At 44.1% G+C, this 24,010-nt stretch overlaps 1 protein-coding gene and 1 long non-coding RNA gene across 3 annotated transcripts; both read right to left on the bottom strand.

Annotated features, from left to right (window-relative positions):
• Nucleotides 1–1,358: 1,358 nt before the first annotated feature.
• Nucleotides 1,359–2,540, bottom strand: LOC143420537 (uncharacterized). The gene is made up of 2 exons (XR_013100371.1): nt 1,742–2,540; nt 1,359–1,609 (listed from the first exon to the last, which is right to left on the bottom strand). It is a non-coding gene; the product is annotated as an uncharacterized LOC143420537 (long non-coding RNA).
• A 3,803-nt stretch (nt 2,541–6,343) lies between these two features.
• zbtb14 (zinc finger and BTB domain containing 14) lies at nt 6,344–21,262 on the bottom strand. Of its 2 annotated transcripts, none has more exons than XM_004570729.5 (10): nt 21,041–21,262; nt 14,546–14,734; nt 9,216–9,386; nt 8,972–9,067; nt 8,760–8,897; nt 8,448–8,692; nt 8,287–8,372; nt 8,070–8,209; nt 7,890–7,985; nt 6,344–6,791 (listed from the first exon to the last, which is right to left on the bottom strand). In XM_004570729.5, exons 2-10 carry the CDS (start codon nt 14,732–14,734, stop codon nt 6,651–6,653), a joined length of 1,302 nt encoding a protein of 433 aa, XP_004570786.1. In that variant the 5' UTR covers nt 21,041–21,262; the 3' UTR covers nt 6,344–6,650. The 2 variants fall into 2 exon arrangements, with proteins under 2 accessions (XP_004570786.1, XP_076744690.1); XM_076888575.1 differs by lacking the exon at nt 21,041–21,262 and adding an exon at nt 20,179–20,965.
• Nucleotides 21,263–24,010: the final 2,748 nt, after the last annotated feature.

The following is a 24,010-nucleotide window of genomic DNA, read 5'->3' as shown; positions in this document are numbered from 1 at the left end:
CAGGCCCCTTGTCTCTTTAGTTTTCTATTTTTCACATGTGCTCTGAATAAAGGATTTGATTGGCATCATATGAGATCACTTACAAAACATGTCACTGGTCTGTGTTTCTGTAGCAGATTTCAAACGGTTGACTGCGTTGTGACGACAGACACAGACTGGCTGGAAACTGGATTTATTTATGTATTGTATATATATTTTTTTATTTATTAAAAAAAAACTATATACAATACAGTTTTGAGAATGTTCACACTCAGTATATTATATCTCAGCTACATTTCCAGTATCCACTGACTGCTGTAAAGACAAAGGGAAAGGCTGTGCAGATGAAAACAGCCTGACTGTAAATATGAGAAAGGTTGTGCAGAGTAAAACAGAAATGGTCTTTGGAATTGCAGTAAAACATCTGGGTCCATAAAAAATGGCATCTGGTTGTGGAAGTTATAAGTTATCCAACAGGGTGAATAAACTGACCTATTGGCTGCCTAGGGTTGGGTTTCTCCACTTCAACATTCAGGGTTCTAGAGCAAGCAGTTGTTCTGCAGTATGTGGGAGAAACTACAAGCGTGATTTGTAACTGTATTCTCACAGATGGTGTCCTGCAGGTTTCACACCTGAATCAGATGATTAGTTCATTACCAGGCCTCTGGAGAACTTTCATTTATCCATTTAAATCAGCTGTGTTGGATCAAGGGCACAGGCCCCAGCAGGACACCGGCCCTCCAGGCCTGCAGTTCCCACCCTTGCTCTATACAGACAAAAACAACATTTGTGATAGAGCTTAACTTTGTGGCCTCAGAGCCTCCTCTTCTTCTTCGTCTTCAGAGAAGTGAGAGAGATAATAGTGGGAACACTGATGTAAAATAAACATCAGGGGAGCAGTTTTATTTTGATCTGACTCCAATATTTTAACTTATGTAACAACTGATAGAGCATTGACCAGTCAAGGCTGATTCACTATTCTTTGGTTTAATCCCTTTTTTCTCTGCTCAGTCACAGAATCTGAACGTGTGTGAAAACAAGAAACACTTCCTGTCTCAATTTTAATCCGGTCATTTCCGTGGGAACTGATGTTCTCTATCATTGAAAATAATTGACTCTGTAAATCTGGCAAAATAAACAGAAACATTCCTGCACAAATACACTTCCTGTTGCTGTTCTTTTATTAAGCCACTCAAATGGGACAAACAGTCCAATCCAACAAGGAGCAGCCCTCGAAGAAAAGACAGGGCACATCAGATATGTTCTTCTGAAAGAAGCCAACTGCCACATTCATTATAATTACCAGTGCTTCCATGAGGAGAAACTGCTCACACTGTAATAAACAAAACCTGCAAACTTCAGTATAAAAATGCGATTGATTTCAGAGACTGATCAAAGTTTATTATTGATATTTAAAACTTCATCATAGGTTTACAGTGGCAAGGAAGATGAGAGCAGCTTCAGAACAGTCAGCTTGATGAAGATGAGGGTCTGGTAATAATGATGAAGATGAGGGTCAGGTCCTGGGACTGCGCTGCACCCTTTGGCGGTACTCTGGTAGGTGACGGAGGATCCACGCCGCAGGAGCTAGCATGGCCGCTGCAAACACCGACATGACGAAGAAACTTTGCTGTCAGAAAAAAAACAAGTGTCACTATTTTATGATTACTGGATGGTTATTGGCTGATATTGATCTGTTAGTGTTTAATGATAAGTTAGTGGCCTTTGACTAGTTAGTGAGTAATTCGATACAGAGACTTACCACAGCTCCAATCCTGTTTCGAGGAGGTTTACTGTAGATTGCCCTTTTCATCTCCTTCACTACATGATTTTGACGAGTCAGAGCTGAAGAATTTCCCGTCATCCTAAACGCACGGCTCACCGTCATCACGGTAACAACACCTGACCACCAAGTGGCATGTGAAGCTGTGCAATTGGTTGTTGTTCAGCTCCCGTTCAGTCACTCGACGTGCTCGGTGAAAGACGCTCATCGAGACTGAGGCTGAAATTTTCAGGAGAAAGCAGAGGAGGAAGAGGAGGAGCAGAGGGGAGGTCTGCCTGATGGAGCTGCAGATTAGATTTCCTGCGAAGAAAAAGAAGAGGAGTGATGAAGGATAAAAGGTAGATGTTTGGTTTGATGTGCAGAAACAGACCTGCAGGCTTGAACCTGCTCAGCATCAATTAAGTTTTGTCTCACTAAGAAGCTGGAGCAGCTCGATTCACTTTGTCACAATACTGTTTTTTAATCCTTTCTTTTATTGAATTTCACGTTACAGATTACTTTACCTGTTGTAGTTTGTTACTCTTTACAGTAGTCAGATTACAGACTGTATAAAACATAACAACTAGTTTGTTTTGTCTCATTAAAGCTTTCCTTCACTCCCAATACAAACAAAGAGATTTGATTTGAAATAACATCTGCAGTCCATCACTAACGTCTCTGTCAGTAATCAAACTCTGCTGCTTCTCTTTCCTACTACTTTAGAGTTACACAGTGTGTTCTGCTGCTCAGCTCGTATCAGGACACAATTTCAATTCCTTCAGGTTAAATATTCTATTTGCTCCACAGATAAACTCAGAAAACATCTGAATATTATTAATGATCATTTTACCAGAACAAGTTTACTTTCCTCCAGGTTTTCATTGATCTTTCTTTTGTAGTTTGACTGTTTTTCATTAATTTTCTTCACTTTTATTTTCTGCATCTTCAGAAACATGTTCCAGTTCACTCTCTGCATCTGCAGATGTTTTATTTGGATCTCCATAAGCTGAATCTTTTCATGTCCTCTTGTCTCTGGGTTCAGGTTACCAGCCCGGACTTTTGGAAAAGGACAGAGTTTACAGATCAGCCCAAAGCAGTGTTTATTGTGCTGTTTGTAAACTTCTGTTTATTAACATTTGGCTGACCTGCTCAAGTGGCAGAGCAGGTCAGCCACTAATCAGAAGGTCGGTGGTTCGATCCCAGGCTGCCTCCTGGCTGCATGCCAAATATCCTTGGGCAAGATACTAACCCCATGTTTGCCTACTGGTGGTGGTCAGAGGGCCCGGTGGCGCCTGTGTCCGGCAGCCTCGCCTCTGTCAGTGCGCCCCAGGGCAGCCGTGGCTACAATGTAGCTGCCATCACCAGTGTGTGAATGTGTGTGTGAATGGGTGGATGACTGAATGTAGTGTGAAGCGCTTTGGGGTCCTTAGGGACTATAAAAGCGCTATACAAATGCAGGCCATTTACCTGAAAGTTTTGGACAGCTTATTTAAAGGACTCTTTATATCCTGGTCACTAAAGCGGACACATGACAGTTTATGTGTTTAATGTCCTGAATTAAAAAAGATGGAAGTGAAAGATTTTTGTTTTTTATGAAATGCTGATCATAAATTCATGGATAAATCACATTTTTAAAGATATATTAAAGATAAAATCAGTTCTCTCAATCAGACGTTAGAAAGGTAATAATGAATTAATGGGTTACTAATTTGTTTTCTCTGGTCCCAGTCGCACCAGGAGTGACATGTTTACCTACATGCTCTCCATAATTCGCTGTCTGTCTGAGTGGTGTCCAAAAAATGATGTGGTCCTTAATTCGGAAATTTGGATAATTCAGAAACCTTCTGTGGAAACACTGGTCTTCTTGGGAGAGAAAAGACTGTGTTTCCTTCCAAAGCACCAAAATAAAAGACAATGAGAAGCTCACAAGGCCACATTGTTGCTCCTGTGGAGGAGCAGCAGTAGTAATCTTCCATTCCACCTCATTACTCTACACTCGTTGTTATCCATCAATCACCTTACTCAATTTCATTATCTAGATCATAGGTGTCAAACTCTGGCCCGCGGGCCAAATTTGGCCCGCAGCCTAATTACATTTGGCCCGCGAAGCCATACCAAATATTATATTATACAGCTAATGTATATATTGTTTAGTATTAAGCTTTGCTTGTTCCATATTCAGTTTTTCAGCAAAACGTGTTTGAGTCCATACGAAAAGATTCATTCTTATATCTGGAGGAATAAATATATTTCAATAAATATTAACGTTAGCCCGCGACTTTGTTCCAGTTTTGAATTTTGGCCCACTGTGTATACCCCTGATCTAGATACTTAAATGATTAGTCTCAAAGCTGACTTTTCTCTGAAAATGTAAAAGCCACCACTTTCATCACAGTCTGGATCTTGTTCTGACGTACAGCATAGAAACTGAACATTTATTCAAGTTCCCTGCATACCCTCGTCGATCTGCACGGCCCACGACCCCTGTACAGGAAGTCTGTCCTGCCTCTCTGATTGAAAGTCCTAACCTCCGGTCCCATGACATCTGCCCAGAGTTCAGATGGAACCAGTGTGGGTGAGCATCCTACCTCCAAATGGTCCAGCTGTTTTCTTCACTAACACTGAGACAATAAGCAGACCTGAGTAGCCTTGAAGGTCAAACCCTATCAGTCCCACCTGTTGATGGTAGATCAGTCCCTCTAGAGTCTCTGTTGTAAAATTAAGTTCAATTCGCTTCAGTTTTATTTATACAGCGCCAAATCACAACAATAGTGGCAACAATCATATGCCCTATGAGCAAAACCCTCCGGCAGAGTCAGGCTCAGGGAGGGGCGGTTGAGCTAGTTTCAGTACATGATGTGATACATCAAATATGATGCTGTATAAAGCATATGTTTGGAGTCCTGTTGGGACCCCGAAAAACAGAACCACAGGCCTACATCTACGTACAAACGCATATTAAAATATTAATTCAAAAATTAAAAAAGTGTGATCAGTCTTGACATGGTTAATGGTCAATATTCACATGAAGTTAGAGTGTTGTCATGGCAGCCGGTTACATTCAGACGTTCTCACAGATGCTGAAAGTGCTGCTGCGCCAGCATCGGTTCATCTTTGATCAGAGATGGTCAACATCACACATTTACGTGTTAATGTATGAAACTCGTTATTAAAAACTTATTCGTGCCCCATCTTTACATCACGTCGGCCACATGACAAAACTCATTTTTCACTGACATTTGTTTTCTTGCTAGCTGATCTCAGAACAATGAAAGCAGACCAGCAGCAGCGCTCTCTCATCAGTTTACCGTCAGACCAGAGGTTTGTCCAGAATGTGCATGAGCAAAACACTGAGCATACCAGGATACAGCCAATGTTAACGGAAGACAGACATGCCCTCGACAAAGAGACAAAGCTGCAAAAGTTCCTCCGGTCTCCTGATCCTGCATCATCGAGATCAAGGAAAAGTGGGTAGGAGAAGGTCTTAGGAAAAGAGAAAAGCCCTTACCTTTGTGGCATCCAGTGCCACGCTGGATGTCTGCCATGTTGAAACCAGTTGATGGACTACAAAGCACACATCTGATTTCGCTAGGTGTTCTGACCCCATTGTTTTATGGTGGTCATAGAAACAAGATCAGTCTCCTTCTTTACAAAGGTCAGATTTACTGATGTCTGCAGCAGCTGAAAGCATTTCTCCATCATCAGTTATCCCAGCAGATTTGTACTGAAGGGAAAAACTAATTCTAAAGACTGCAATACCGCAAAAGGCATTACTATTCACTGAGCCTTAATGTGGAGCTCATGCAGCAACCGTTCAACAGGAAGTAGCAGTCCAGCTGTGAGTTTAACCGGCCGTTTTTGACTACTTTTGATTTTACTTCTATATTTCAACTTTAAAAACGGTTTATCTTGCCTTGTTTGGTATCATTATTTTCAGCACAACCTCAAATATCTGAAATTGGAGTTATTTTTTCATTTTGACATACTGTATTTGCACAATTAATCTAAATTCAGACAAAAAATGTAAAATCCGAGTAGAAAAAAGTTATGTTTTGTGTAAAAACCTCAAACATGTTTAATGAATCATTTTCATAACTTGAAATGCAATTAGAAATTGTATATTTCTAAAAAAGTATGTACAAGATTTGCAAACTACAAAGTTATATGGTACTATTCACCAAAAAATGCAGCCAAGGCTTCAGGCGTGTTTTATATAACCATTTAAATCTATTTACAGAACAAGTTGATTGGTTGACATGGAAAACTTTAACAAAAATTAGGGGTGTTTTTTCTTTTTCTTTTTTCAATTGCAAACGGAGAGTGTTTGCTAGCGTTGTCCTTAGAAAACGCCGTTTCGTCCCGCTGTAAACACCGCTCTTTTGTTCAGAAAAACCATTGCGTGTATTTTTTAATCATAACTCTGGTTTTGTGGCCCATCGACACAATTTAAAAACTGGTATATAGTTTGAAGTCTGCACTTTCGACCTAAGTGGAAATGGAGACTCTGGGTCGCTGCATCTTGTTGTTGTGTTGTCTTAAATTGGTCATGTGACCAATGATGAACAACCTTTTTGGGCTAATAACCTTAGGAGAACATGTCGATAAGGTTGAATCTTTATTGAAACTGTTCTCTCTGTCATTGCTCATGAAACTGAGCAGAAGTGTTTATAATTTACACAGTTTATAAATTTATGCTTCAAACTGAAAAGACAAACACGCCAGGTTACAAATCACACATGTAGCCAGAGGGAGGTCACATGACAACATGTGAATCACATGACCGCTCGGTTTATCTTACACTTGGGTTCACGTGCATCAACTCGATGCAGGAAAAAAGGCTCCTAGCAAACACAGCCAAAGTCAGTTCAAAGTTTGTGAGAAAACAAAAGGTTAAAGGGCTGTCCAGATGTTAGGAGCAGCTGATGGAGTCCAGATGTTGCTCCTCAGCAGCCATGGCAGCAGCCTGCAGTGTCTCAGTGTCACTCTGCAAAGGATTCAGCTGCTTCCTCTCACTGTGCATGTTGTTCTCATGACGCTTCAGATCTGACGCCTGAAATGACAGAAGGACAGTGAACGCACCACAACACAAACATACCGGCACTACGGACACTGTGTAATACTACAGCATAATATTACACATACTTAGTGCAGTACTGTATATACTCTGTTATAGTACTTGTGTTGACATGCAGATGTTGATGTAATGATAAGGCTGACCAGCAGGGGGCACTGCATTTAAGAAAGCTGATGAATGGCAACAGTGGGGCACCTAAAAGAAGACTGGTCTGTGGTGTTGCATAATAATGTTTGGCGAGGAAGCTCACAATGCAAAAGAGGATGCTGTGTTATTTTTAACTAGGAAGACCACACAGTACTGTGTATATACTGATTGCAGTACTGTATATATGGTATAATATGTACTAGAGATGGACCGATCTGATATTACGTATCGGTATCGGTCCAATACTGACGTGAATTACTGGATCGGATATCGGAGAGAAATAAAAAATGTAATCCGATCCATTAAATATCAAAAAAGCACCTCACAAAACTTGCGACACGGCGTAACTCGGCTCATAACGTCGCAGCAGTGTGGTCACCTGATAGAGCGGCTGTGTGTATTTGTAGCCTCGCTACCAAACCAGCATTTCATCTCCGAGGAAGTGATCCCAGAGAGAAGTAAAACAAGTGTGTAAGTTCATCTCTGAGTGTTTGTAAAGCATTCCAGCGTTACGCTTAACAACCGATATATGTTTTAGAGCCCTATTAGTTTGGTTGCTTACTCTTTAAAATACCAGAATAGGAGGATGGAGCAGGTTTAAGTTTATTAGATTGATCAGTGTTGCTGAACTATGAAATATTTTGGGTGCAGTGTATTTTTTACATACAGGTATAACAGAATAGCTTTAGTGTTGTTGTTTATTTAAACTTGAGTATGAACTTATACAAAAAGCAGCAAGATATTAAAAAAAGAGTTTTATTGATTAAAAAACACTATATTGGATTCATATCGGTATCGGCCGATATCCAAATTTATGATATCGGTGTCGGACATTAAAAGTGGTATCGTGCCATCTCTAGTCTATATACTGTGTGTAGTACTGTCTATATATACCATATGTAGTACTCAGTACACTGAGTGCAGTACCTTGGCGAAGGCCTTGGTGCAGGACGGACAGACGAACGGTTTCTCTCCTCTGTGTCTCCTCTCGTGATCCTTCAGGTGAGACTTGTGTTTAAAAGCCTGCAGGCACACAGGTGAGAGCCAGACTGGTTACAATGGTGACAGGAAAGATGGGCGCACAGGTGAGAGGACAGGTGAGTTCACCTTTTCGCACATCTGGCAGGCGAAGGGCCGCTCGTTGCTGTGAACTCGTTCGTGTTTCTTCAGGTCCGGAGCGCGAATGAACGATTTCCCACACACGTCACACCTGTAGGGTTTGAAACCTGCATGGATCTTCAGGTGTTCTGAACAGACAGGTGAGGGTTAGGGTGACCTCAGGGAGCATAGAAGTAAGCAAGTAAACGTACGTGGGTGTGGTTACCTTTCAGGTGAGCGTGGGTAGTGAAAGCTTTGGTGCAAATGTCACAGGCGAACGGACGCTCGGCCGAGTGAAGCTTCTCGTGCTTCCTGAGCAGAGACAGACAGATGTGTCCTTCGCCTGTGGCTTCAAGATCCATTTTCATCATTGAGGTGTGTACTTACCTGAGTCTGCTCTCATCCAAGAAAGTCTTCCCACACACCTGGCAGGCGAGCTGCTCGCGGTGTCCGTACAGCAGGTATTCGAACTTCATGTCGGCAGTCGCCGTTGACCAGCCTGGCGGCTGCTCGTCCTTCACTTCCCCTATGCTGTCCGCGAAGGTCAGCGTCTGTGTGGCGTGATGCTCCGCTCCAAGCTCTTTAGGCTCCGCCTCCATCTCCGTCACCACATCCTGGTTGTAGCAGGTTACCTGGATGGACGATGTGTCAGTGACAGTCGTCGTGGATACAGGAATACTCAGGTGTAAGTATGCGTACCTTGTGCACATCCTCATTGGTCAGTTCCTTTAGGATCGCCTCTTGCACATGCAGCGCTGTACTGGGAGACTTCTCCAGCTCCGGATTGGCCGAGGGCTCCACAAGGTCATCTGTGGCGGACGTGTCATCGTCAAGCACCTACACACAACAGTAATCAGATTACAAAGTACAGGCTCTGACAGTTAACTGGTAAACAATGGGTTAATCCGTACCTCCGAGTCGGCGGCCAGCTGAGCCTCAGGCGGCAGCGCCATCTTTACGATGTCATAGGGAAACTTCTCCTTGTCCTCCGACGACACATCTCGCTTCTGAGGACACACCCACCAACACCTGTTACCTGTGTGTGTCACCAGCTTGTGTGTTACATGCATTTTATGCTACCTGCATGTGCATTACCTGTGTACACGCTTCACTTGTATGTGGATTACCTGTCTGTGTGTCGCCCGTGTGTGTTACCTGAGAGCAGAGTTTGTCAAGGAAGCGGATGCCGAGGATCTGGCCTGATGACATCATCAGGTTGACGTCCTTCTTCTTCACAGAGATCTTTGCCGTGTACATGTAGTTCAGGACTTCCTCAAAGATGTCAGAGCGGATGAAGTCAATCTCAATCACTGATGAGTTGTCCACCTGAGAAGACACACACGTACAGGTGAGACATCTCACCAGAACACACTCGGGAACCCCTGGAGGCCATGACGTGAACTGCAGTCACCATACATATACACATACATGTATGATGTATGTGTATACAGGGAGTGCAGAATTATTAGGCAAGTTGTATTTTTGAGCAATAATTGTATTATTGAACAACAACCATGTTCTCAATGAACCCAAAAAACTCATTAATATCAAAGCTGAATGTTTTTGGAAGTAGTTTTTAGTTTGTTTTTAGTTTTAGCTATTTTAGGGGGATATCTGTGTGTGCAGGTGACTATTACTGTGCATAATTATAAGGCAACTTAACAAAAAACAAATATATACCCATTTCAATTATTTATTTTTACCAGTGACACCAATATAACATCTCCACATTCACAAATATACATTTCTGACATTCAAAACAAAACAAAAACAAATCAGAATCAGAATACTTTATTGATCCCTGGGGGAAATTATTTTTTGTTACAGTGCTCCATTTTAAACCAACATTAAGACAAGACAGACAATACGCTAACTAAGAATAGTACAATATATACATATATATACATACATACATACATAAGTCACTTATAAATAAATATTTGGAAAAGAAACATGTGTAGTTGTAGCAGCAAACAGTGTGTTAAGTGGATGCGTTGTACAGGGAGATGGCCACAGGCAGGAATGATTTCCTGTGTCGTTCAGTGGTGCTTTTCGGTAATCTCAGTCTCTCACTGAACGAGCTCCTGTGACTGACCAACATGTCATGGAGTGGGTGGGAGGTGTTATCCAACATTGTCTTTATCTTGGACAGCATCCGCCTCTCCGACACCACCTTGAGGGAGTCCAGCTCCATCCCCACAACATTGCTGGCCTTACGGATTAGTTTATTAAGTCTGTTGGCATCAGCGACCAATATAGCCACCTTTCTTTGCAAGGACACTCAAAAGCCTGCCATCCATGGATTCTGTCAGTGTTTTGATCTGTTCACCATCAACATTGCGTGCAGCAGCAACCACAGCCTCCCAGACACTGTTCAGAGAGGTGTACTGTTTTCCCTCCTTGTAAATCTCACATTTGATGATGGACCACAGGTTCTCAATGGGGTTCAGATCAGGTGAACAAGGAGGCCATGTCATTAGTTTTTCTTCTTTTATACCCTTTCTTGCCAGCCACGCTGTGGAGTACTTGGACGCGTGTGATGGAGCATTGTCCTGCATGAAAATCATGTTTTTCTTGAAGGATGCAGACTTCTTCCTGTACCACTGCTTGAAGAAGGTGTCTTCCAGAAACTGGCAGTAGGACTGGGAGTTGAGCTTGACTCCATCCTCAACCCGAAAAGGACCCACAAGCTCATCTTTGATGATACCAGCCCAAACCAGTACTCCACCTCCACCTTGCTGGCGTCTGAGTCGGACTGGAGCTCTCTGCCCTTTACCAATCCAGCCACGGGCCCATCAAGACTCACTCTCATTTCATCAGTCCATAAAACCTTAGAAAAACCAGTCTTGAGATATTTCTTGGCCCAGTCTTGACGTTTCAGCTTGTGTGTCTTGTTCAGTGGTGGTCGTCTTTCAGCCTTTCTTACCTTGGCCATGTCTCTGAGTATTGCACACCTTGTGCTCTTGGGCACTCCAGTGATGTTGCAGCTCTGAAATATGGCCAAACTGGTGGCAAGTGGCATCTTGGCAGCTGCACGCTTGACTTTTCTCAGTTCATGGGCAGTTATTTTGCGCCTTGGTTTTTCCACACGCTTCTTGCGACCCTGTTGACTGTTTTGAATGAAACGCTTGATTGTTCGATGATCACGCTTCAGAAGCTTTGCAATTTTGAGACTGCTGCATCCCTCTGCAAGATATCTCACTATTTTTGACTTTTCTGAGCCTGTCAAGTCCTTCTTTTGACCCATTTTGCCAAAGGAAAGGACGTTGCCTAATAATTATGCACACCTGATATAAGGTGTTGATGTCATTAGACCACACCCCTTCTCACTACAGAGATGCACATCACCTAATATGCTTAATTGGTAGTAGGCTTTCGAGCCTATACAGCTTGGAGTAAGACAACATGCATGAAGAGGATGATGTGGACAAAATACTCATTTGCCTAATAATTCTGCACTCCCTGTATGTGGGGGCGATCGTGGCTCAAGAGTTGGGAGTTCGCCTTGTAATCGGAAGGTTGCCGGTTCGAGCCCCGGCTTGGACAGTCTCGGTCGTTGTGTCCTTGGGCAAGACACTTCACCTGTTGCCTACTCGTGGTCAGAGGTGGCGCCAGTGTCCGGCAGCCTCGCCTCTGTCAGTGCGCCCCAGGGTGGCTGTGGCTACAATGTAGCTGCCATCACCAGTGTGTGAATGTGTGTGTGAATGGGTGGATGACTGGATATGTAAAGCGCTTTGGGGTCCTTAGGGACTAGTAAAGCGCTATATAAATACAGGCCATTTACCATATATATACACATATCATATATAGGAGGAGATATATATATATCTTTAAGAAGGGAGACCGGAGGGTGTGTTCCAACTACAGGGGATCACACTCCTCAGCCTCCCTGGGAAAGTCTATGCCAGGGTGCTGGAAAGGAGAGTTCGTCCGCTAGTCGAACCACGGATACAGGAGGAACAATGCAGTTTTCGTCCTGGTCGCGGAACACTGGACCAGCTCTTTATCCGCTCGAGGATACTTGAGGGTGCATGGGAGTTTGCCCAACCAGTCTACATGTGTTTTGTGGACTTGGAGAAGGCATTCGACCGTGTCCCTCGGGGTGTCCTGAGGGAGGTGTTGCGGGAGTATGGGGTGTCTGGCCCATTGCTACGGGCCATTCGATCCCTATACAACCGTTGCAAGAGCTTGGTTCACATTGCCGGCAATAAGTCGGACTCGTTCCCGGTGGGTGATGGGCTCTGCCAGGGCTGCCCTTTGTCTCCGGTTCTGTTCATAATTTTTATGGACAGGATTTCTAGGCGCAGCCAAGTGGCGGAGGGCTTTCGCTTTGGTGGCCTCAGAATCTCATCTCTGATTTTTGCGGATGATGTGGTTCTGTTGGCTTCATCGGGTGAGGGCCTCCAGCTCGCACTGGAACGGTTCGCAGCCGAGTGTGAAGCAGCGGGAATGAGGATCAGCACCTCCAAATCTGAGGCCATGGTTCCCAGCCGGACAAGGGTGGAGTGCCCACTCCGGGTCGGGGATGAGTTCCATGCCCCAAGTGGAGGAGTTCAAGTATCTCGGGGTCTTGTTCGCGAGTGATGGGAGAAGGGAGCCGGAGATCGACAGACGGATTGGGGCTGCAGTAATGCAGACGCTGCACCGGTCCGTCGTGGTGAAGAGGGAGCTGAGTGTAAAAGCGAAGCTCTCAAAGGCGCTATTTAAATAAAATGTATTATTATTATTATTATTAATTTACCGGTCGATCTACGTCCCTACCCTCACCTATGGCAATGAGCTGTGGGTAGTTACCGAAAGAACGAGATCGCGGATACAAGCGGCAGAAATGAGCTTCCTCCGAAGGGTGGCTGGCCTCTCCCTTAGAGATAGGGTGAGAAGTTCGGCCATCCGGGAGGGGCTCAGAGTAGAGCAGCTGCTGCTCCACATCGAAAGGAGCCAGCTGAGGTGGTTCGGGCATCTGACAAGGATGCCCCCTGGGCACCTCCTGGGTGAGGTGTTCCAGGCATGTCCCACCGGGAGGAGGCCCCGGGGCAGACCCAGGACACGCTGGAGAGATTATATCTCTCGGCTGGCCTGGGAACGCCTTGGTATTCCCCCGGATAAGCTGGAGGAGGTGGCTGGGGAGAGGGAGGTCTGGGCCTCTTTGCTTAGGCTGCTGCCCCCGCGACCCGGCCTCAGATAAAGCGGATGAAGATGGATGGATGGATGGATATATATATATATACTGTGTTACTGTGTGTTTGTGTGTGCGTAACCATTATACCCTGAACTGGGACACAGCACACAGCTGTTAAGCTGTGAAGAGGACTCTCCATTTACATGAACAAACTGGAGTCTATTAGATAGATATGATACAAACCACTGCAGCACAGTACCTGTAATACCTACAGCATGTTCTAATCGCTCTAATAGGATATTATGGTCGACAGTATCGAACGCTGCACTAAGGTCTAGCAGGACAAGCACAGAGATGAGTCCACTGTCAGAGGCCATAAGAAGATCATTTGTAACCTTCACTAAAGCTGTTTCTGTGCTGTGATGAGCTCTGAAACCTGACTGAAACTCTTCAAATAAGCCTCTGCAGATGATCTGTTAGCTGTTTGACAACTACTCTTTCAAGGATGTTTGATATGAAAGGAAGGTTGGAGATTGGCCTATAATTAGCTAAGACTGCTGGGTCTAGAGATGCTTTTTGAGTAAAGGTTTAACTACAGCCAGCTTGAAGGCCTGTGGTACATAGCCGATCATTAGAGATAGGTTGATCATATTTAAGATCGAAGCATTAATTAATGGCAGGACTTCTTTGAGCAGTTTTGTAGGAATGGGGTCTAAAAGACACGTTGATGGTTTGGAGGAAGTAATTATTGAAGTTAACTCAGAAAGATCAACTGGAGAAAAAGAGTCTAACTTAACATCAATACTAAGCATTAGTACTAAGAGCAGCTGTAGATAATATTACATCTGTGGGATGATTATTGGTCTTTTTTTCTCTAATGTATAAATTTTATTTGTGAAGAAGTTCATGAAGTCATTACTAGTTAACGTTAAAGGGATGGTTGGCTCAACAGAGCTCTGACTGTTTGTCAGCCTGGCTACAGTGCTGAAGAGAAACCTGGGGTTGTTCTTATTTTCTTCAATCAGTGACGAATAGTAAGATGTTCTGGCTTCGCGGAGGGCTTTCTTATAAAGCAGCAAACTATTTCTCCAGGCTAAATGATGATCCTCTAAAATGAAATGATGAAATTAAATGTGTTGTAGATTTAAATGTTAATAAGATGTTGCTGGCGGGGACCTTGGTGTCACCTTGCACAGTCGGTCTTCACCAGGTAAACTGTATTTGTTGTATTATTGTACTCTTTACCTTACTATCTAAATTGCCTGAGGCAACTGTTGTTGGCACTATACTAATAAAACTGAAAAAATCTGCACAATACTTTGTGTTCGAAGTACTCATTAAGTACACAGATGTATTTTTGAGGTACCTCGTGTTTTTTGAAGAGCTTTTTAAAGTAGTTGGAGCAGGCGGCGAGGACGCAGCGGTGAGCACGGAACTTGACGTCTTCGACGACCACGGCAATGTCGCAGTGCTCGCCCTCCAGCCGCTGCTCGTTCAGCAGCTTCAAGAAGATGCTCTTATGTTCGTCGTCCACGTACTTCACCATTTCCGCCATCTGAGAACAGGTACAGATCACGTGATCAGGTTCAAAGCACCCTGGTCTGGGGGTAATGATACTTACAGCTAGTATTATCCCCCAGGACTGAAACCACCTGACCAATCAAAATGTGTGACATCATCAACACCCGTTTTTACATTACAATCATGTGAGGTTCTCCTCGTGTCTCTGATCTATACCTTCCCCATCCTAAGGCCTCAGGCATGAATGATCAGCGTTCTATGTCAGAGGTCCAGGACACCATTTCTCCCTTCAGCTATGACCGAGGCGATGCCCCGGCTCCAGCAACAACCAGGTGTTGATGGTTAGCTAACGACACTAGCCAGGAAGAACATCTGTAGCTGTTTGCATGAGGTCACAGCTGATCACGTGATACGTCACATGATACTGAACACAGATGACATCAGCTCTGACATTACAACAGCGTAAATGGAGTTGCAGTACACAGCTGGATGGTGTCTGTTACCATAGCAACCTGGTCACCTGTTACTGCATCATGCTGTTTGTGGTAAATGGACTGGTTCTTATGTAGCACTTCTCTTTGAGCGCTATATACAACGCGCCTCTGTCTCCCAATCACACTCATTCACACTCTAATGGAGAAACAAGGGTACACAGACTGCAGCGGCCAGAGATCGGACCGCCGACCTTCCAATCAGCAGACCTGACCTGCTCCAACCCTTATACATAAACTTCCTGTATTATTTCAAATTAAAAGTCTTTCACTGCAAACGTGTGAGCAGGCTTTTATTGTCAGGTCATGTGATCCATGTGTCACATGTTCACAGGCCTCCTCCGACTCACGGTGCGGTTTTAAAGATTTCCCTTCAGAGTGTTTGGATTCTTAAAAACAGTCGATGTTTGAGATCGCACCATCAGCGTAATGATGATTCATCTTTGAACTTTCTGTCACATCAACCACCACTAACTGTTAATGATGTCACTTCCTGTCAGCTCACTGAACCCACTGAGTCCATTTTGCTAGTGAAAGTTCTTCACTGAGAGACGTGACCCGAAAGTATCTGTGTGGCGGCCATAATCAGAGCTGTCCCACATACTAAGGAAAGGAGCTTCAGTGCGTCCTTAAGCAGAGGAGACGCCGGAGCATCCTTTAGATAGCTGTCCACAGTCCTAATCTTTCATGAAAACATCGACGTAATATCATGTGTTCGTCATAACTGCATTTTCTATTTCATCGGTAACCTGCTGACATATTTACAGTTTTTATCAGCAGCTGTTAAACTCACAACTGAACATCACACAGCTAGAATAAAACTACTTCCCGTTGAGTCGTCGCTATGTGAAGAACGCTGTATGAGCACAACACTAGGGCAGGGCGATATGGCCAAAAATATATATCACGATATATATTTGAAAATTTGCGATAACGATATAACTGATGATAACCATGTATAATATCCACTGAAGTTAAAAAGAGGTGCTTTGCAACATTAAACTGCAGTGTGCCAAATAAAAAAGTCAAATATGTATTTTTCGGACCATAAGGTGCACAGGATTATAAGGCACATCAAGCGAAACAAAGCAGTCAGATAAATCAAACTTTATTGAACTCATTCTTCTTGCTTCCTCCACTTCTGTACCATTGATTCATTAATGTTGTATTCTCTGGCAGCAGCTCTATTCCCATGTTGTTGCAGTATATTAATGACTAACCTCGTATTGTGGATGGATTATCTCAGTTGTTCTCCTGACTGAAGTTTGGTCCGTTTACAGCATCCTGCCATGCGATTGCATTTGTCTCTAACTATCAGGAACCTTAACGTTAACTTTTATAAGTGGAAAAGTGTTAGTGTTCGTCCTCCAGCTTCACTGTTTATGTTATGCTAACATAGCTGTGTCGCTAGCGATCACGTAGCACAGCATTAAACACCAGCTAGCCCAACTTCAGTAACGCTACAAACGTCATTGTCTTCATTTATATTGGAAGTGATAGCAGAGCTGTACGTTTGATTTTTTTTTTCAGAAATCTCTCAGTCAGAACATGCTATATCATGCTTAGGTAACTAGCGAAACTAGCGAGCTAACTTCCGCTAACTTCTAACTCCGTTAAATGTAATGAATTCTGTTTTCATGGATGCCTGGATGTTAAACATCATAGTTATACCTGGTAAAGCAGCAACACTGGTCATTTTATTAAAGATGGAAGAATTTAGACAGTTTTTAACTCTCAGTGATGTTCGTTTGACTTCGGGACCTTAAAGGACGGCGTTTAGGACCCAGATTACTCCCAGATTAACGAGCACCTTAGGCCAACAAATACGGCAATAACGATGGCCACTTGCATGTTCTACAAAAAAAAAGTGCTTTGTTGTGTATCTGATGGACAAACACCAAACCAGTTAAGTTGCACCATTTTTACAAACTAATTCTGGTTCATCCGTTTCACTCAATCTGCTTTCCCCATTCTCATTCTCCGTTACCGCCGCGCTTTTTCGGCACTGCGCTTGCGCGTTTTACCCATATTCTATCGCAGTATTTCATTTTCTTATCGTTGCCTAGCATTGTACCAGTATTACCGTGAACGGTATAATATGCCCCAGCCCTACTCAACACTGTGATCTACATGAACTGACCAGCGTGTGCTTAGAGGACTTAACAGTCTTCAGGACTCATGCTTCATGTCAGCTGGGATCAGTGATGATGGAGGACTGTTACTGCAAATCCCAAACAGGGTGGAGGAAAGGAGTTCCACAGCAGGAAAATATAAAAATGTGAGATTTCATCTTGTGCTATGTAAGGTAACTTATTCTAATCTCCTAACAGTCACTTCCTTACAAAGAAAAAGCAGCCAGCTATGTTTTTAGCAGAGCAAATTAGTGGCTCAATATTTCCGGCAGTTCAGACACATGAGCTGAGGCTCAGTGTGCTTTGGATATATGAGAGAGCTCTGAGGGTCAGGACGCAGTCGTTCCACCTGTGTGAACAGCTGATGTACACCATCCCTGTACAATGCTGGGTTTACACTGTGCGATTTTTGGCCCATTTTGAGCCGATTTTTGAGTCGTGCGAACGTTTTGTTGATCGGCCCGATTTTGGCCTTCATCGTGTGTCGTGTAAATGGTAAATGGCCTGTATTTATATAGCGCTTTACTAGTCCCTAAGGACCCCAAAGCACTTTACATATCCAGTCATCCACCCATTCACACACTGGTGATGGCAAGCGATTAACACCTCACGACCAGCTCCCGGTTTGAAATCCACATGACCGTCGTGAGTGTCACCGCAGCTGCTCACACTGCGCACACGCAAACACATAAACGTTGGTGAAAAAGACGGAGCAGCAGTGCAGTGTGTGATCTGGAAACAAGCGATGGAGGCACTTGTAGAACTTTGGAAAGCTCATCCGAGCCTTTTCGATGTGGCCTCACAAAATTATCACGACCACAACAACCATGAAAATAGTTGGATTTACATTGCTGCTCAATAACAGCTGCCTGATTTTTCATTAGCAATTTAGCAAAGTTGATGGTGGTGTGTGTCTGTGTGAGTGAAAGACAGAGGGAGCGAGCGACAGAATTTCTGTTATAACCTTCATGCTATGGACGCACAGTGTGAGCACTCGGGGCGCATCAGAGCATCGGGCCGTATAGTGTGAGACCCTGCATTGTGACCTACGACCTTCTAACCCCTGCGAGTCAATCGTACAGTTTGAGCAGAAGCTGAATAACGCGACTGAAAAAAAAATCGCAGTGTCTGCCCAGCTTTAGTCATCCTCTTAACACACTGTATACTGCAACAGCTACACCCTTTTTGCACATGCTCTTCTTTCTTATTCAGACATTTATCAATAAGTGACTTCTACACACACACACACACACACGTATATATATATATATATAGTGTAGTATATAGTAGGGCTGGGCCATATTGTACCGTTCATATATTGTACCGGTATAATGTTAGGCAAAGATAGGAAAATGAAATATCGCGATAGAATATGAGTAAAACGCGCATGCAGTGCCTTTGTTTTCATACGCACATGGCCGATTGCTGAGTGAAATAGATGAACCAGAATTGGTTTGTAAAAATGGTGCAACTTCAGTGATGTGGAACTGGTTTGGTGTTTGTCCGTCAGATACACGACAAAGCACAATTTTTTGCAGAACATGCAAGCGGCCGTCGTTATTGTCGTATTTGTCAGACTAAGATGCTCTTAAATCTGGGAGTAATCTGTGTCCTAAACTCTGTATGCTTCAGTTCAAACGAACACTGCAGCATCACTGATAGTTAAAAACTGTCTCAATTCTTTCATCTTTAATAAAATGACCAGTGTTGCTGCTTTACCAGGTGTAACTATGAAGTTTAACTTCCAGGCATCCATGAAAACAAAATTTATTACATTTAACGGAGTTAGAAGTTAGCAGGAAGCTAGCGGAAGTTTGCTCGCTAGTTTCGCTAGTTACCTAAGCATGATATAGCATGTTCTGACTGAGAGATTTCTGAAAAAATTCAAACGTACAGCTCTGCTATCACGTCCAACATAAATGAAGACAGGAAACTAAACAGCAGTGACGTTTGTAGAGTTACTGAAGTTGGGCTAGCTGGTATATAATGATGTGCTACGTGATCGCTAGCGACACAGCTATGTTAGCATAACATAAACAGTGAAGCTGGAGGACGAATACTAACACTTTTCCACTTATAAAAGTTAACGTTAAGGTTCCTGATAGTTAGAGACAAATGCAATCGCATGGCAGGATGCTGTAAACGGACCAAACTTCAGTCAGGAGAACAACTGAGATGATCCATCCATCCGAGGTTAGTCATTAATATACTGCAACAACATGGGTATAGAGCAGCTGCCAGAGAATTCAACATTAATGAATCAATGGTACAGAAGTGGAGGAAGCAAGAAGAATGAGTTTAATAAAGTTTGATTTATCTGACTGCTTTGTTTCGCTTAATGTGCCTTATAATCCCGTGCACCTTATGGTCCAAAAAATACGTACTGCACACTGCAGTTTAATGTTGCAAAGCACCTCTTTTTAACTTCAGTGGATATTATACATGGTTATGCTCAGGATATGTCAGCCCATTTCTACTGGAAATGCCTTTTGGTTATACTTTAAGCAAGGAATTTACATTTGCACTGTTACATTTTTATAAAGCTTTAATTTACATAAAAACCAGCTTCTTGTTTAAGTGAAAATAAATGGGAGGTTGTCTTTTTGCGCTAGTAATGTTGTGGAGTTGTATTTTGTCTCGCATCAATTATATCGTCAGTTATATCGTTATCGCAAATTTTCAAATATATATCGTGATAAATATTTTTGGCCATATCGCCCTGCTCTAGTATATAGTATATAGTGTCTATTAGTTACTTCTTGTAATGTCTGTCTTTGTTACTGTTTGTACTGGAGCACTGTAATCAAAATAATTTCTCCAGGGATTAATAAAGTATTCTGATATCTGATTCTGACCTACTGACGAACAGTCTGAGGACGGAGGTTTTTCTTGGGACGATTCCACACTTGCTCTAAGGAAAGGAAACAAGGCTAGGACATAGGAAGTGGTAAGGCTGAGGTCAAAGGTGAAACACTTTTCAACAGCTTTATTTCCAACTGCTGTAATCCAGGAACTCTGAGCAGAACTGCAGCCAATTGGCTTAACAAACAACACGTGATCAATGTTCAATCAGCAGATCAATTCGCTGATAATCATCAATGCTGTCGTTGATCCAGCTGTCACGTGCTGCTGTAATACCAGACTCGGGTACACGCGCGCGCAGTACATGCAGCTTCTATACAGCGGACACGCGCATGGAACGCGTGCACGCTGCGAGTAGAGCTGAGGAGACGAGAGCAGGCTAGCTGTTAGCATGTAGCCGTTAATATCGATCGTTGATCGGAGCGTTCCGGTACAGCCCGGCCCGGGATAGCCTGTCCCGGTACCGGTCCAACCCGGGATAAAGCCAGCCAATTCCGGTCTGAACGGCGCTTGGTGAGGATCGGGGAAAGTCGCGTTGCCGTTAGTCGGATCACCGGTACTTCCGCCATCTGTACTTGGTACCGGTGCGTGAGCGGGCCCCGGTCAGTGCGCGTGAAATGGCGGGCAGGACGGAGAGAAGATGGAGTTTCTCGCTAACCCGCGCGCTCACCGGCTCGTGGGCCACCGCTCCGCCGTCCCCGGGACGGACACGCAGGCACGCGAGCAGCCACGGCGCCGCGGCCTCGGCCACACGGAGCTCGAGCGGCCATGAACGGCTCGAGAGCGCGCAGCATCCCCGCGGAAACGGCGACCGCGGCGGGACCAGGGGCGCGCGGGTCCGCGAGCGAGTCTTACCGTGACACGAGACCGGGGGCGTCCGTCGGGGGAGGGGGTCGGTTCCGGCGGGGAGGGGGGGGAGGTCGCGACACTTTATCCTCCTGTTGTTGTTGTTGTGACGGTGACGAGCTTTGCGCCAGCACGCTCACTCTGCGGAGGCACGCAGGCAGCGCGCCAAACCCCTGTGGGAGACGCGCATGCGCAGTGCAGTTGTTGTGGACAGGGCTCCGAACGCGCCCGTTTGGTCCCCCCGAATGTGTTTGCGCGCGTTGGAAGCAGTGCAGTCACGTGACCACAGCAGAGCCTCTGAACGGAGCAGAGTGAAGCTGACCCCCCCACCCACTTGAAACGTAAAGGCAAATAGGCGGAGCGGTTAGTGCTACGTTTGTGCAGATTTGTGCAGGTAAAATTAGCGTTTGTGCTGCTACGGTTTCCGAGATATTAAACTTTATTTTATAGGTCATTCAAAGGTCACCATCCCCCCAGACTGCTCCAAAACGGGCCAAAATGGTCTACTTTTTTAGTGCTACGTTTGTGCTGATTTGTGCAGGTAAAATTAGCGTTTGTGCTGCTACAGTATCTGAGATATTAAAAGTTATATTTTTTGCTGATGACATCACCATCCCCCCAGACTGCTCCAAAACAAACCAAAATGGTCTACTTTTTTAGTGCTACGTTTGTGCAGATTTGTGCAGGTAAAATTAGCGTTTGTGCTGCTACGGTTTCCGAGATATTAAACTTTATTTTATATGTCATTCAAAGGTCACCATCCCCCCAGACTGCTCCAAAACAAACCAAAATGGTCTACTTTTTTAGTGCTACGTTTGTGCAGATTTGTGCAAGTAAAATTAGCGTTTGTGCTGCTACGGTTTCCGAGATATTAAACTTTATTTTATAGGTCATTCAAAGGTCACCATCCCCCCAGACTGCTCCAAAACGGGCCAAAATGGTCTACTTTTTTAGTGCTACGTTTGTGCTGATTTGTGCAGGTAAAATTAGCGTTTGTGCTGCTTCTGTTTTAAAGATATTAATGAAAATGTAAAGGTCAACCAGCCCCCCCACATTACCCAAATCCAACAAAAGTGGTATCAAACGTTTGTGCTACGTTTGTGCTGGTTTGTGCTGGTTTGTGCTGCAAAGATTTTCGTTTGTGCTGCTATCATTTTAAAGATATTAATAACAATTTCTAGAGGTCATCAGAGGTCAACCAGCCCCCCCACATTAATTAAATCAAACAAAATGGGTGTCAATCAACTGTGCTACGTTTGTGCTGGTTTGTGCTGCTAAAATTTTCGTTTGTGCTGCTTCTGTTTTAAAGATATTAATGAAAATGTAAAGGTCAAAAGGTCAACCAGCCCCCCCACATTACCCAAATCCAACAAAAGTGGTATCAAACGTTTGTGCTACGTTTGTGCTGGTTTGTGCTGCAGAAATTTTTGTTTGTGCCGTTATTATTTTAAAGATATTAACAAAAATTTCTAGAGGTCAACCAGCCCCCCCATATTAATGGAATCAAACAAAATGGATGTCAAACGTTTGTGCTGGTTTGTGCTGCAAAAATGTTTGTTTGTGCTGCTAGCATTTTAAAATGTTTAATAAAATAACGTCTTGATGCGTGCTTAATCATCCAGGTAAGTAAATCCCAAAAGGTTGATTCTGTTCATCTGGACATTTTCAGTTGGAGAAACGTTTCGTCACTCATCCAAGTGACTTCTTCAGTCTCAGCTGACTGCAGGTTTCCCCAACCATATAAACACCCGTGAGTGAAGTTGCCCCCCCTACCTTCTTCAAATCGAACAAAATTGATGTCAAACATTTGTCCTGCAAATTATTTTGTTTGTGCAGGTTATGTTTCCCTAATTTTATAAACAGTACATGTACAGTGAGAGAGAGATGTTACATCTGTCTTCACTTGCATCCCAGTCATAGAAGCGTTGGAGGTCGTTCATAAGAGATTACAGGATCATCCCAACCTCAGCAACAGGACCACTCTCAGCACTGATCAGTTGTGTTTGCTTTTGGAACTGTCTTAATTCCACCTATTTTGCATAAGGGTCAGTACAGGCAGAAATCTAGGTGTGCCATGGGTTCCCACAGGCCCCTGGTCAAAGTCACCAAACCAGTTCGTAAGCAGGTACAGGTGTGGCCAGAAGGGTCCTCAGAGGCACTGCTTTTCCACCACAGGCCGCCACACACGACAACACCACAGACTTTCAGGAATATACAGAAACTGTCACTGCCTACATCCCAAAATGCATCGATGATGACATTCAGGGACAGGTTGTTGTTGCTGTACCACTCTGGCAGATGGTTAACTTCACCCCTGTAGTAGATCTCGTCGTGGGTCAGCAGAGTGAAGAGAAGGGAGCTCAACACACATCCTTGGGTAGCCCCCGTATATCGTGTTCTTGGGCTGGAGGTGTTGCTGTTGACCCGTACTGTCTGCTGTCTTCCTGTCAAGAAATCTAGCAGCCCGTTATACAGCAAGGTGCTGATCCCCAGCAGATCCAGTTTGTGAATGAGTTGCTGGGGAATGATGGTGTTGAATGCTGAACTGAAGTCTATGAACAGCACTCTGACATATGAGTCTCTAGTGTTCAGATGTGTGAGGGCTGGATACTGAAGAGCCTCCGGGGCAGAACCAGCAGACTGAGAGACAGCTTCGTCCATCGGGCTGTCAGGATGCTGACCATCTCTGGATCGAGAAGGGGGGCCCAAGGGTACATCTTTCGCCATCCTACAATGCTGTGATTGTAGCCATTCCCCACTTTCTGTGAATGGTACTCATGGCCATTGATCAATAGGCTTTGATTAGTTGTCATTGATCAATGGTCATAAGAATTTGCATACTAACAATCATGGAATTAACCCCCCGGCACATTGTTCATTCAGTGGCGCTAGTTTCCTTCACTATGCAAATGTACTGTTTATATGGTTGGGGAAACCTACAGTCAGCTGAGACTGAAGAAGTCACTTGGATGAGTGACG

The sequence above is a fragment of the Maylandia zebra genome, linkage group LG9 (assembly GCF_041146795.1).
Source record: "Maylandia zebra isolate NMK-2024a linkage group LG9, Mzebra_GT3a, whole genome shotgun sequence".
Classification (NCBI taxonomy): domain Eukaryota; kingdom Metazoa; phylum Chordata; class Actinopteri; order Cichliformes; family Cichlidae; genus Maylandia; species Maylandia zebra.
This window is presented reverse-complemented; position numbering and strand designations above follow the sequence as displayed.